Source organism: Vicia villosa, linkage group LG1 (assembly GCF_029867415.1).
Source record: "Vicia villosa cultivar HV-30 ecotype Madison, WI linkage group LG1, Vvil1.0, whole genome shotgun sequence".
Classification (NCBI taxonomy): domain Eukaryota; kingdom Viridiplantae; phylum Streptophyta; class Magnoliopsida; order Fabales; family Fabaceae; genus Vicia; species Vicia villosa.
In genome coordinates this window covers 42467844-42480929 of record NC_081180.1, presented here as the reverse complement: position 1 = coordinate 42480929, position 13086 = coordinate 42467844, and the positions used below count along the sequence as shown (strand labels likewise).

The following is a 13086-nucleotide window of genomic DNA, read 5'->3' as shown; positions in this document are numbered from 1 at the left end:
CCATAGCTCATTTTGAAGGAAATTGAATTCTCTACAATTTTGTCTCTCACGTGCCAAGTCTAAAAATGCTTCATTTGAGAGATATGGAGCAAACAATTATAGGTCCTTTTTGAAAGTCAACCAAAAGCAGTTTTTTGTCAAAGCCAATAACATCAAGATAAATTCTTCAAATAAAAAAATCTTCCAAAGCGGCTTGTAGAGGACATCTTGAGGTTTCCAAAAAGTACTAGAACTCCTCCATATCTTAAAAATTGAGGGAGTTATGCCTTGTCAAAGTTGGACAATTTCAAGGAGAAAAATGTGAAAGTAAAGGCTTCAAAATGGACTTTCTTGCAAAGAGACCCAATCTTTTTTGGCCCAATCTTGTTCCACAAGTTATCCAAGAGTCCAAAATCCAATTGCCACGAATTTTGATGTTTATTTGATTTTTTATGAATTATTAGTCAATTAAAAGTGATAAATAATTCACATAAATTATGTAAAATCAAAAATTTGATTGGGAAGCATATAAAAATCAAATTGGATCACCATTTAAGCCAGGTTGCCAATATAATTTCGTGCATAGAGGTAATTGGATCATTTGAGGCACAAATTAGAAAGATTTAAAGGAAAATTCAATCAAATCTCCATGCTTACAAATCAATGATTCAAAGGAGATTACTTCTGGGTTTTTTTTGACCTAATGCATCCCTATAAATGCACAAACGTATTCAGAAGCAAAGGATTCGGTTTTGGCAAGGAGTGGCAGCCTGGTGAACCCCTAACAGAAACAAAAAAAACCGTGAAATCAAGAAGAGTAGCAGAAGAAGATTGAGACAGATTCAGGCCATACAAAGCACGCCTACAAGTTCCTGGGAGTCCTTGGATACGTTCCAGCCAATCTCAAACGAGCAATGCATCTTGAATTGCAAAATCGCAATCCTGGTTTCATAACTTCCTCTTCTTTATTTTTTTTATTCTGTTTTATACATAAACATGTTTTCAATTAGATTTGAACATGTATTCTTGCTCATATTGATGTTTGGATAAGGATTGAATGATTTAATTAGAGTTTTGACGCGAACACGACAATACACCATGGCTAGGGTTCGGTACTTGCGATTTGGGGCCATTGGGTTAGAGACAAAATCAGCCAAAATCAATGGTACCATTGGATTCGTTGGACGATTTCTAGTCGATCCACGGTCTTAATTCTTATTTATAAATTGTTTCTGTTGAGCTTTGATTTGCAGGACTTATGGCAACAAAGGAAAAAACGTTGCCAAAAAGTGTTGTGTTTTTGACAATACCAACGAAGGGGACGAAGGGCCCAGGTGCGGAAATATTTTGAATTTAAAGGCTCGTTTTGTTTTATATAATATTCATCCTCTTTGTTCCATTAGCAGCTAAATGAAAACGGCGCAGCGGAAAGAGTGTGAGTCCAACAAGTTAGTGCAGGGGCGTGGGATCGATTCCCGCTCACTGCATGTATTTGGTTTATTTCCTTTGACAATCCTTGATTGTAGATCCAGTATGGTAAAGATACGCACGCGCAAGGTATACCCTCAACCTTTCACCATTGGATCCACGCGCAAGGTATACCCTCAACCTTTCACCATTGGATCCACACGCAAGGAGATCTGACGGCATGAGAGACGCTCACCCATGGTGGACACCTGGAGATCATCCGCACATGATTCATACGCCCAGCTAAGTCCCTTTTTCTAATTTTTTTATTTTATTTTTTATTTATTCATTTGATTATATAACTTGTTTTTTTGTTTATTTTGTAAATCCTTTTAAAAATCTTTTTAAGGAATAAAACTCCTTTAAAATTTCTCTTTTTTCTTATAAAAAACATAATATATTTATTTGATTGTTTATTATTAAATAATTTTATTTTAATTGTTTTAAACTTGATTTAATTTGTTTATTTAATTAGGTAGATAATTTAGGTTTAGATATTCAATCGAAGCCTGTTTTTTCACTGATTTAATTAATTAGGTTGGAAAACCAATAATTAATTAGTTCGATTTTATTTATTCTATTAACCATGGCTAACTTGTGCCATAATCAAGGTTTACGAAGATCATTCCTACACTGAAAATTTTTGCCTTTTTTCTTTGTGCATTTTTCAGGGTTACTATCAGATTTCCTCCGACTACGAACCATATCAGATCAAAAACTAAGTCCCGATTTAATCCTTATTTAAGTATTTGTTATTTTTTTCCTCTTTTATTTAAAATTAGGGTTTGTCTTCAAATATAATGAACTCCGCCTACACTCACCCCTTTGTGTTTGTTTTTTCCTTTTCCAAACTTTCAGGGTTAGCCAACCGTCAAAGCTCAATTAGTCGGTAACCCTAAAACCTGATTTAATTTATTTTACTTTATTTTTAATTATTACTTATTCCAAACCCTATTGGGGTTTAAATTTATTCCTTCTCTCCCCTTCCCCATAATTTATTATGTAACTGCTTCGAGGTTGTATTGTTTGGCCTTGAAGGCACTTAAAACTGCATTATATTACTGCGTGGTTAGTAATTCTAGGGAGTGTAACCTTGAATTGAATTAGAGTCATTTAATTACAAGATAATTTATTCTGAATCTGATCACGTGATTGATGCACCCACACACCTTTTATGATAACCCCTCTTGTTGCCTGTTGTCTGTTGCCTTGTGTTTTAAATGCAGAATAGCCAAGTCCCTGGAACCAATATCATAGATGGTAGAGTTGGTTGCCATAGTTGAAAGTTGGTGAGTTTTCTGAAGGCTAGAACAAACTTGTATGCAGAGAATGCGTGAAGAAGAATAAGTTGAAAAATGGAGATAAAGGGTTTTTATAAGAAGGAAAATTTGTGCATGACGTCAACAAGAGGGAGTAGTGGAAGTAAACGTCGTTTCAGAAAAAAATGTTCTTGGAAAATGAAACAAGGAAGTGGGAGAAACAGTTAATATCCCACTACCTAGGATTTAGGTAATGACTAATGCATTGGGAATCATAGTGCAATTATGGCATTGGCAGAACTTGGAAAGTCGAAACACTGAAGAATGCAAAACGCCATCTTTCTCCTTCTTTATTTTAGTCGAAAGTGGCCTTTTGGGGGGGCAATTTGTTACCCAAAGATTTCGACTTTCTACTTTTGAGCATGTCATTATAATTGGCGAAGAGGTTTGAAACTTTAGTCGAAGACGTTCGACTCAGTATAGCGGGTCATCAACTGGAAGAGCCTTTGAAATACTTAGGGAAATAAAAGACTTAAGTTATTTCAGAAAAACTGGGTTTGAGGTCAAAAGTTCTTTAGGTTTATAACATAAAGTTTTTGGGCAGTTTCTCGTCAGAAACACGTGGAGTTTTCTCAAGGACAGGGCTGCATGGATGGGACATGTGTCGACATGTGATTAGTCGACCGTTAGGACAGTTTATTTTTAGAATTTCTATTTAAGCAAGTTAATGTTAGTAGTAAGGGTCCGCATTTCTACATTACAAAAGACAAAACTCAATCTCTACACACAAAATGAGAAACGAGTGTAATTTTCTGGGAATGTACGTATGCGTACCAGATTAATTATTATGCAATCATTTTAACATTCCAGTTTGTTCTTTACATACATTTACAACTTTCTTTTAATTCCTTTATTTCAATCAAGCTTTAAAATTTTGTATTGTTTTCTTCATTTACATTCAAGTTTTTTGCATTTGATACGAGTCAAAGTGACACAAAACAAGAACATAGCAATAAGTCCTGGAATTTACTAGTTGATTCCGCAAAGTAACCTTCAAAAAGAAACTAGCGTTTGTTTACCAAATTTCTGGGTAAACACCCACCATGAGAATACTATGTAAAATGTTATTCGAGTGTCATAAGTTATTCTCAGGGTGATACTGGTGGTGTATACCACCCTTCGACCTGAAACCACTATTGACATTATATGTGGAGCCGAGTACTTTATTGTCAATCAAACTCTGTCCGCAACATGATGCTCATAAATATGGTTGGTGAATACTCCATAAATCATATTGAGGTACATGAGTAACCTAGATGAAATTTTCCCATCATGTGTAATAGGATATATGTCAAAGGACCCAATATTGAATTGGACAAGAGAGACGCGGTATATGCACTGTGTTCCAATATAGACTCGAGTGAAAAAGGGAAATTATACACATACACATTATCACAGAAAGATTTTGTTAGATCACATGACATATTCGTGACTTGGGTAACAATGATGCATTGCTAGATATTGCTCATTGTTTATATTAAATATATAACTTAATATAATTGCCAACGGCGTGAGAATCTATAGGGCCACCCACATATAAGCAATAATCAATGAGAGAACAAATAAATAAGTGAAGCTTATTCAATTATGCGGTCTTGTGAAACACTGACACTAATTATAGAAATATGGTACATCGTAAGGTACAATGAGCTTAAGTGAATTGTGGCATACGGTAAGGTACATTTCACTTAAGTGGAATATGGAACACCGTAAGGTAGAGTGTACTTAAGTGGAATATAGAACATCGTAAGGTATGATACACTTAAGTGGAATACAGTACACCATAAGGTACAATGCATTTAATTATGCTTGCTTAGCTTGCATCTCACACAAGTGGTTCTATAAATATAACCCTTGTGATGAAGTTTTCTTACTTGATGTAATTCAATTTGTCAAACCCTATCCGTAATCTCTCTCTAAGCCTTCATTCGTAGCACTTAACATAGATATTGAAGGCACTATGTTCGTGTGGACTAAGTAGAGGAATTGTTGTTCAGCGTTCTTGACCGTTCTTTTGATTCTGCACCAATAGTTAATCACCACAAGAGGTAACCAATCTATCAATGATCATGCTCGTGTGTAAGGATTAGCTAAGGGAAATTTACGTTTTTCGCTGCATTTTATATCTCAATTTCCCTTCAATGGTATTAGAGTTATTTTCGAAACCATATATCGAATAAATGTTTATTTGATATAGTTTTGTATTAATTCGACGAAAACACAAAATGAATTAAATAATAATAAAAAATTAAATATTGGCATCATGTTTTGTATAATTTGGATGTGTGTTGTTGACTATACTTTAGAATTCAAATGTTTGTATAATGAATTAACGATACAATATACACCATGACCATGGTGTCAGGAAAGTTCTCTATTACGCTAAGATGCCTAGAGGAATATGAAGCCACCCTAGTTCTTGCTTAAGTGCACTAGGGAGCTTGTGGTAGTCACATTGGTGCATGGGCCTTGGCCCATAAACTGCTAAGGGCGGGCTATTATTGGCCACTTCTGATGAAGGACAGTGTGGCATTCGTTAGGAAATGCGACAAATGCCAACAACATGCTAATCTGTATCATGCGCCAGCTGTACAACTTCATTCCGTCATTACGCCTTGGTCGTTTTATTAGTGAGGTGTGGACATTATGAACCATTTCCCACTAGCATATAAACAACTAAATTTTTTGATAATTGGAACAGGCTATTTTACAAAATGGATAGAAGTTGGAGTCGTCTCCAAGATCATAGTAAAAAGAGGTTGTCGTTTCTATTGGAAAAAAGTCATGCGCATGTTTGGCTTGCTAGGGGTTATCATTTTAGATAATGGAACTTAGTTCGCCAGCTTTACTGTGGTCGATTTCTATCACGACCTAGGTGTGCAAACGAAGTTTATTTCTGTTGTTCATCCGCAGACAAACAAGCAAGTTGAATCAGTTAACAAGGTGATATTAAAGGGGATAAAGAAGAAATAAGGTGACTCCAAAGGACTTTGGGCTGAACAACTTCATAAAGTATTGTGATCATGGACAACGTGCTACCTGTTGAAATTGACATGCCCACTTATTGGTGCTCTCAATTCAATGTGAAAGAGAACAATGAAGGGCTAAGATGTGCATCCAACCTAATTGACGAGATAACAGATGTCGTCCACATTAGGAAATTTGTCGCCAAGCAAAGGGTGACCTTAAGGTACAACTCGAAGGTGGTTTCTAGAGAAATGTGGAAGGGAGACTTTGTACTTATACAGGTTGTCGTATCGGCCCAACAGGGGAAACTACAATCCAGATAGGAAGGATCATACGACATATATCAAAAATTATTTCACGGGGCCTACAAGCTGAACGAGTTGGATGGACAACTCATCCCTAGAACATGGAACTCAATTAACTTGAGATATTACTATTGTTAATTATTTTTCAATTATGTGTAGGGGTGTGCACGGTTGGTTAATTTCAAAAACCAAACCATAACCATTTTAAAACCATTTAAATAGTTTGGACTTATAACCATAACCACATTTTAATCAAAACTGGTTATAAAACCGATTATAAATTTGGTTATGATTATACAACCAGTTTTTTAAAAAAATCCAGTTTTGAAAATTATTTTTTCCGAAAATATTTTTTTTCAAAAAAAAATTAATATTTTGAGAATTAAAATATTTGGATTTGGATAATAACCGGATTATAACCGAATCCAAAATAATTTAGCCGGTTAATAACCATTTAATTATATCCGGATTATATGAATGGATAATCAAACCATTAATAACTAAACTGGTTAATAACCATTCAATTATATCTGGATATTTAAAAGTGGTTTAGGTTTGGTTATGGATTTGGACATCAAAACCGGATATTTTGCACACCCCTAATTATGTGTTTAAGGCGAAAGGTGATTGGCCTGCCAATATACGAATCTCTTTTGAAATTTTTTATTGTTATTAACAACATATTATTTTGCGCCTCAGTCGATCCAAATGCTGGACTTCCACGCGAAGATCCTTTTCGCCTTAAAAGGCAATCTAATTGTTGGACTTCCACTGAAAAATCCTTGCAACACTTAAGGGACATTACAAGTGATGGACTTCCATTGAAAGATCCTTGCCACCCCAAGGTTAATATAAATACTAAACTTCAATGGAAGCATCCTCTGTATAGCATAAACCACCAACATAGAGTTTCGCTCGAGAGACTTAACAGAGTCTTATTTGGGGGATTCAACATAAAATCTCTCCTTAAATACTCAACATAAAACCTCACCAGAAAAATTTTACATAAAATTTCGTCTTAAAACTTAACATAGAGTTGTCATGTATTATACTTTTAGCTAATGGAGATATGATTTTGCAATATATAGTTTGTTGGGTCCATAATCCATATAAAGGAAAAAGTCCTTTATCAAAACAAAAACAAACATAAATGAAAAAGTACAAAATTTATTGTTTTGGTCAATGAACCAAAACACTAGTATCCACACACAACCGGGTTTGAATCCTATGTTGAGTTATTATTCGTTAATGTCATTATCGACGATTCTTTCCTTTTTTTTCCTACTAGTTATCCACTAGTCTTATCCATTGTAATCACTTACTTTCTTGGCAAACGATAATGACTTGGGATTATTTTCAACTCCTTTTTTTTTCTTCACCCATCATATTAATAATAATACAGTTCTTAGCTTGTTTTCAAGGAACGATTCATTCACCAAAACCTAAAAACAGGTACTATTTCATCATCATCCCCTTACAACAACAACAACGCGTTTTCTTTTTAATTTGTTTTTGTTTTTGTTTTAGTAGTTTGTTTTCACTGCAAATTCATGATCCCAATTCCATCCAATCATATAACTTTCAGTATTAGATTTTACCAATTTGCCTATTTTTTAGTATTTTTGAATTAAACTAAGAGAATCTGTAGCTTGTAATTCTCACTATAAACATATTTATAATTGTATATATCTATGTCAATGGAATATACTATTAAAATATGCTTAATAATTAATAGTGGCGATTAATATCAAGAATACAATCTATTTTTATACTCATTGCTCAACTACTTAGCTTATTATTCAAGCTAACTCTGAAAGAAAGAACTTTTCCAAGTCAGCTTTGAGTTTTAAATACTAACTTTAGTTTCATCTGTCATTCGGATTTTCTATGAAATTTCTTGTATCATTCGAATAATTGATTTTGTCGATCAATATATAGCTGGTTTGTTTTCAAGGTGGTACCAACTTCAACTCGCTTTCTTCTTAAAGATAAAGTTTGTAGCTTTTCCGAAACTGAGGTAATATCTCAGACAAATTTTGATTTTTAGTAAATGGTATGAGATATTTTAAGGATTGTATCATTTTTGTAAATGGTTTCATAGCCAATGATGTTTGATTCTAGGTTGTTAATCTTTTAAGGATTGAATTTTGTTACTTGGAAACTGAGGAACTCCTATAGTAGAGGTTAATAAGAATTGTATTGGTGTGAAAATTTGAGCTCTCGTTGATATAATTCTCGTCCTCATATACTTTGTATTGTCTATCGATATGTGCAGATAAAAGAAAATGGGGAATCTTTTGTGTTGCGTGCAAGTTGACCAGTCTACGGTGGCTATGAAAGAAGGTTTTGGAAAATTTGAAAAGGTGCTTCAGCCGGGATGCCATTGCCTGCCATGGATCCTTGGAAAGCGAATTGCTGGTCATCTGTCTCTTCGGCTGCAACAATTGGATATCAAATGCGAGACCAAGACAAAGGTTTGTTCCTGTCTAAGACTTCAATTAAGCCAAATCTTCATGAATACTTTCTCTTTGGCTAGGAATTTTTTAACTTTTATTTACTTGCAGGATAATGTCTTTGTGAATGTTGTTGCTTCGATTCAATACCGTGCCTTGGCTAACAGTGCTAATGACGCATTTTACAAACTTAGCAACACAAGGTCCCAAATCCAAGCTTATGTTTTTGATGGTATAAAGCATAACCCATAACCCTGCTTAGTAATACATAAACATGCTAAAAGTGATTTAAAAATATGTAAATTATCAGCTAAGGTAAAGTTCTATTCTCATTGCAGTAATTAGGGCGAGTGTTCCAAAGCTCAACTTAGATGATGCTTTTGAGCAGAAAAATGAAATCGCAAAAGCTGTGGAAGAAGAACTTGAGAAGGTTTTTTTTGTCGTTACAATTAGTATTTATTGATAAGGTAAACTGTGGATTTGTGTAACTTTGAGTCGTCTCTGCAGGCTATGTCAGCTTATGGATATGAAATCGTTCAAACACTGATTACTGACATAGAGCCAGATGAGCATGTGAAGCGAGCTATGAATGAAATCAATGCTGGTAATTTTTTGTCCCCACAGCATTTGTATTGTATGAATATAACTTATATCTCCTTTGTTCATGGAGTGCCATATTTTCTTAAATTGTCTTGTGTCTTTGAACAGCTCAAAGATTGAGGATGGCAGCAAATGAGAAGGCAGAGGCAGAGAAAATCTTGCAAATCAAGCGAGCTGAGGGTGAGGCTGAGTCCAAATACCTCAATGGAATGGGTATTGCTCGCCAACGTCAAGCCATTGTGGATGGTCTCAGAGACAGTGTGATTGGATTTTCGGTTAATGTACCAGGGACAACAGCAAAAGATGTCATGGATATGGTTCTTATCACTCAATACTTTGACACAATGAAAGAAATTGGGGCTACCTCCAAGACCTCTGCTGTGTTCATTCCACATGGACCTGGTGTTGTTCGCGATGTAGCTAGCCAAATCCGTGATGGACTTCTCCAAGGTTCTGTAGCTCATGTGTAGCTTCTATCCCTCCTACTTTGTATCTAATTTGTAATGGAGTGTGGTGATTTTTTAATGCTTTTTGTTTTAATGCTTCGGTTTGTTATATAATTTTCTATCAAAGTAAACTGCTAAACTGATCCTCCAAATATACGGCATCACTATATCAGTCTTGCAAAGATATTTTTTATAATCAATTTGATCCTTCAATGATTTAAAGCCTTGTCACATTTTCTCTTAAGGACAATGGTGACAAAAACACCAATTTGGTAATTGTCTTGTATCTTTGTGGGATTGATTTGGTGATAAAGTCTTTGGAGGACAATTTAACGGAATTACTCTTGTTTTATACTTTCAGTTTGCAGCTCTTATTATAGATAAGAGTTTTCTGCATTATAATTGACGCATATCTAGAATATCAACTATCCCTGTATATACAAGTTTTATAAATTGTGAAAGTTGCATCTATGAAATGTTTATATCAACTATGGTTTCTACCTCACAAGAAAAAATGTCTGCTTCTGTCTTTATCTCCAATAATAAATAAATAATAATATCTGAGAGGAGGGTACATTACAATTTTGTCCCTCAGAATCTGAAGGCTTGCATTTCAGTGTTCTTTTTAACTGAGAAACATAAACTTGCTCCCCCCTTTATGAATAATAGAATTTCCCAAAACAGAGTAGATAACGGAAGTAGCATGAAGCTGCCGGTAAATCTGAGAAAAGAAAATATGTCTAGAGCTATTTTCAGAGACTAATGTTCTATATGAATAAGCATGAATCATTTTAAATTTTTGCAGTAGAAGTGATAAATAGATATCTAATACTAGTGCTGTTGCGGGATATAGAAGAAGTTTTGCGTCATTGTTTGAAAGTCTCCTCAAGCAACAACCTCTCAGTTTAACATGAATGCCTATCTCCTTGGCATACATAGACTAGGGTCTCAGAGCCATAGAAACTCCGAACTTCGGAGTCTTATCTTCGGCCCCGAAATCAATTTCACCAGCCATAGTTACAAAAAACTTCTGCCAAAACCCTTGTTGAATGAGAGTACCTGCCTTGCCAGAGCTGTCAAATCGAGCCTTAAACAGCGTTTCCGGAAAAAATGCATGCTGAACACCAATGTTGACACCAGTTTCCTTGAGTGACAAGCTATGCTTCACCTGTGTTGCAATGGCCGTCTGGGTTAGGGGATTTACTTGATGATAAAACGTCGCTTTTAGTGTGTCGAAGCTGTCATGCCTGCATAACACAGAACTTCAGCATTAAACAGGAGTGTAGAACTCTAAGTACTAATGGTTAATCATCAAGTTAGTCTAGTTTTTCCTGGATATATCTTACAAGGTCAATGAAGCTTCGAGGAAGGCACTGTTGAAGCCGAAACCAGCATTGAGCTTGGTTATCGATCTTGTTGGTATGTGGAATGCAACATTGGCTCCCAGGGACAGAATGCTTGTTCCTAGAAGGCCGGAGAAGTTTAAAACAGGTTCGTATTGTCCTTCTTCGCTTCCTAATAATCCAATGCATCCACTAATCCCAGTGAATCTATTCACATACTGTAGTTCTACCTGTGATTTCATAGTGCAATGAAAATTAATTTAACACTAAAAATGGTTAAAGATGATACTAAATATAGTAGTTTATAGGTAAACAAAAAGTAATTTCACCTTCCCGGAATCTGGTATGGTACATTTGAAAACTGTCCGGAATCCAGGTACAATTTCTATAACTGTAATTGATAAAGCAGCAAAAACACTCCAGTCAGACATGGCTTATGTAATGTCATGTTTTTTTAGGGTTATAAGAAGTTCGAACCCGGGTCAGTCACTGACTGCATGCATTCATGCAGTCAGGGGATTCGTGACCATCCAGTCCATATTAGACAATCCAAAAAATAAGCAGATTTGAGATCTAGACCGTCCGATCCCCTTTCTTTAAAAACTAAAATTATCGAGGTGGAGATCGAATGGATCGTTGATTCACTGACTGCGTGAATGCGTGCAGTACTATAGAGTTAAATTTATATTATTCATAATACCTTTACAAGCAAAGCCTGCATTCCAATCCATGAATTTGTAGTGAAAGTGAATCGGCGATTGTTGAGCATAGTCCTTGTAAAGAACATCTAATAAAAAATATATGAACAAATTTATGTCAATATAACAATAGTAAAAAAGCTTAAAGATCAAGTGCAGAAAAAGAAGAGGAACTGATAAAACCTTTGGCTTTATCACCAATACTTGAATATACACCAGGACCCTTGCTCATTTTGCCAAAATGAATGCAATAGTTTAACCATTTTGAGATTTGATGGTATGAGAATATATTAAGAGGGAAAGGGAGGGTCAAAGGAAGTTTCCTAATGTACAAAATGGTTCATTTCATTTGGCTGTACTATGCATAAAATGAAATTTCCATTAATCAAATGTAGCTAGTGTTTAGTACATTGAAAAGGACATCTCATTCTCATGCTGGTGACTAGTGAAACAAACAAAGAGTATGATTTAAGAAAGCCTTAGATTACCGTTAGGGCACAATGCAAATAAATATGTAGTCATATATGTTTCATTTTGTAATGTAATGAAATAAGTATTGCTTTAGGCTTAAGCTTTTTTATTCTAATTATTAGAGGTTTATACATTTTGGAAGCATTTATTTAACTATATGTTTATGTTGTCATTATTTAACAACCGTATGAAAATTAAACTCAGGAGTATCATCATAGTACAGCTTACAAAATGAATCCTTAATCTGAACTCTGAAGATTATACTATTTTATATGTTATCAACAGATACTGCAAATTGGATCCTTATTAATGACAAACCTTATATTTAGGTTGCTCCAATGATATAACTAACTACATTTTTTTAATGAATAACAGAATTAACCACCAGCTAACTAACTCCATCCATAAACCTCATAAAGACCTGAGCTACAAGCAACAAATCCAAAGGATCAATTATCTCAAACAAATGGAATTGTACAAAAAAAAAAAATACTTAACACGATCAACATGAAAATAATAAAGTAGCTTATATAATGTAGTTATACATATCACGATATCACTATGAGAGCAAGGGTGAATAAAAGAATAGAAAAGAAATATTTGGCACTAGTTCAATCATAAAATTTCATAGCAAGTAAACCCTCGAGCAATCAATGTAATCAAACACCCTCCAAAGCTTCATCAATCTTGTTATGGACCGTCTGCAAGACTTATGAAAAAGGTCCAATGACAAGCGTTGAAGAGAAAGACACACAAAACATGTGGACTTTTATTCCTACCAAATACACACAATTACACCCTTCACCACATCTCTCACCGTCGAATCTAATCGAACGACAACCTGCACAAGGCTTAAATTATAGACGGGTGGTTTTAACTGTCCATACTATATAGAGACTAAAGTGTGCCACTTCATGTATTCAGTTTATTCTCACTTTCAAATTACTTTTTTTCCAGTCATTGATTTGGGCGTTAGAGTGATAACCTTACATGTCCATCCATTCTCCGTCGTACCAGAACATGCTCCACCACACTGAT

General features: G+C 34.9%; 2 protein-coding genes across 4 annotated transcripts; one reads left to right on the top strand and one right to left on the bottom strand.

Annotated features, from left to right (window-relative positions):
• Window positions 1-7334: 7334 nt before the first annotated feature.
• LOC131635564 (hypersensitive-induced response protein-like protein 1) lies at window positions 7335-10024 on the top strand. Of its 3 annotated transcripts, none has more exons than XM_058906212.1 (7): window positions 7397-7489; window positions 7992-8054; window positions 8313-8511; window positions 8602-8722; window positions 8829-8920; window positions 8998-9094; window positions 9199-10024. In XM_058906212.1, exons 3-7 carry the CDS (start codon window positions 8323-8325, stop codon window positions 9558-9560), a joined length of 861 nt encoding a protein of 286 aa, XP_058762195.1. In that variant the 5' UTR covers window positions 7397-7489; window positions 7992-8054; window positions 8313-8322; the 3' UTR covers window positions 9561-10024. The 3 variants fall into 3 exon arrangements, with proteins under 3 accessions (XP_058762179.1, XP_058762195.1, XP_058762188.1); XM_058906205.1 differs by having other exon boundaries at window positions 7416-7489; window positions 7976-8054; XM_058906196.1 differs by lacking the exon at window positions 7992-8054 and having other exon boundaries at window positions 7335-7489.
• A 41-nt stretch (window positions 10025-10065) lies between these two features.
• LOC131635581 (mitochondrial outer membrane protein porin of 34 kDa-like) lies at window positions 10066-11888 on the bottom strand. The gene is made up of 5 exons (XM_058906217.1): window positions 11761-11888; window positions 11580-11666; window positions 11209-11270; window positions 10883-11109; window positions 10066-10783 (listed from the first exon to the last, which is right to left on the bottom strand). The coding sequence occupies exons 1-5, from the start codon at window positions 11807-11809 to the stop codon at window positions 10477-10479; spliced, it is 732 nt and encodes a 243-aa protein (XP_058762200.1). The 5' UTR covers window positions 11810-11888; the 3' UTR covers window positions 10066-10476.
• Window positions 11889-13086: the final 1198 nt, after the last annotated feature.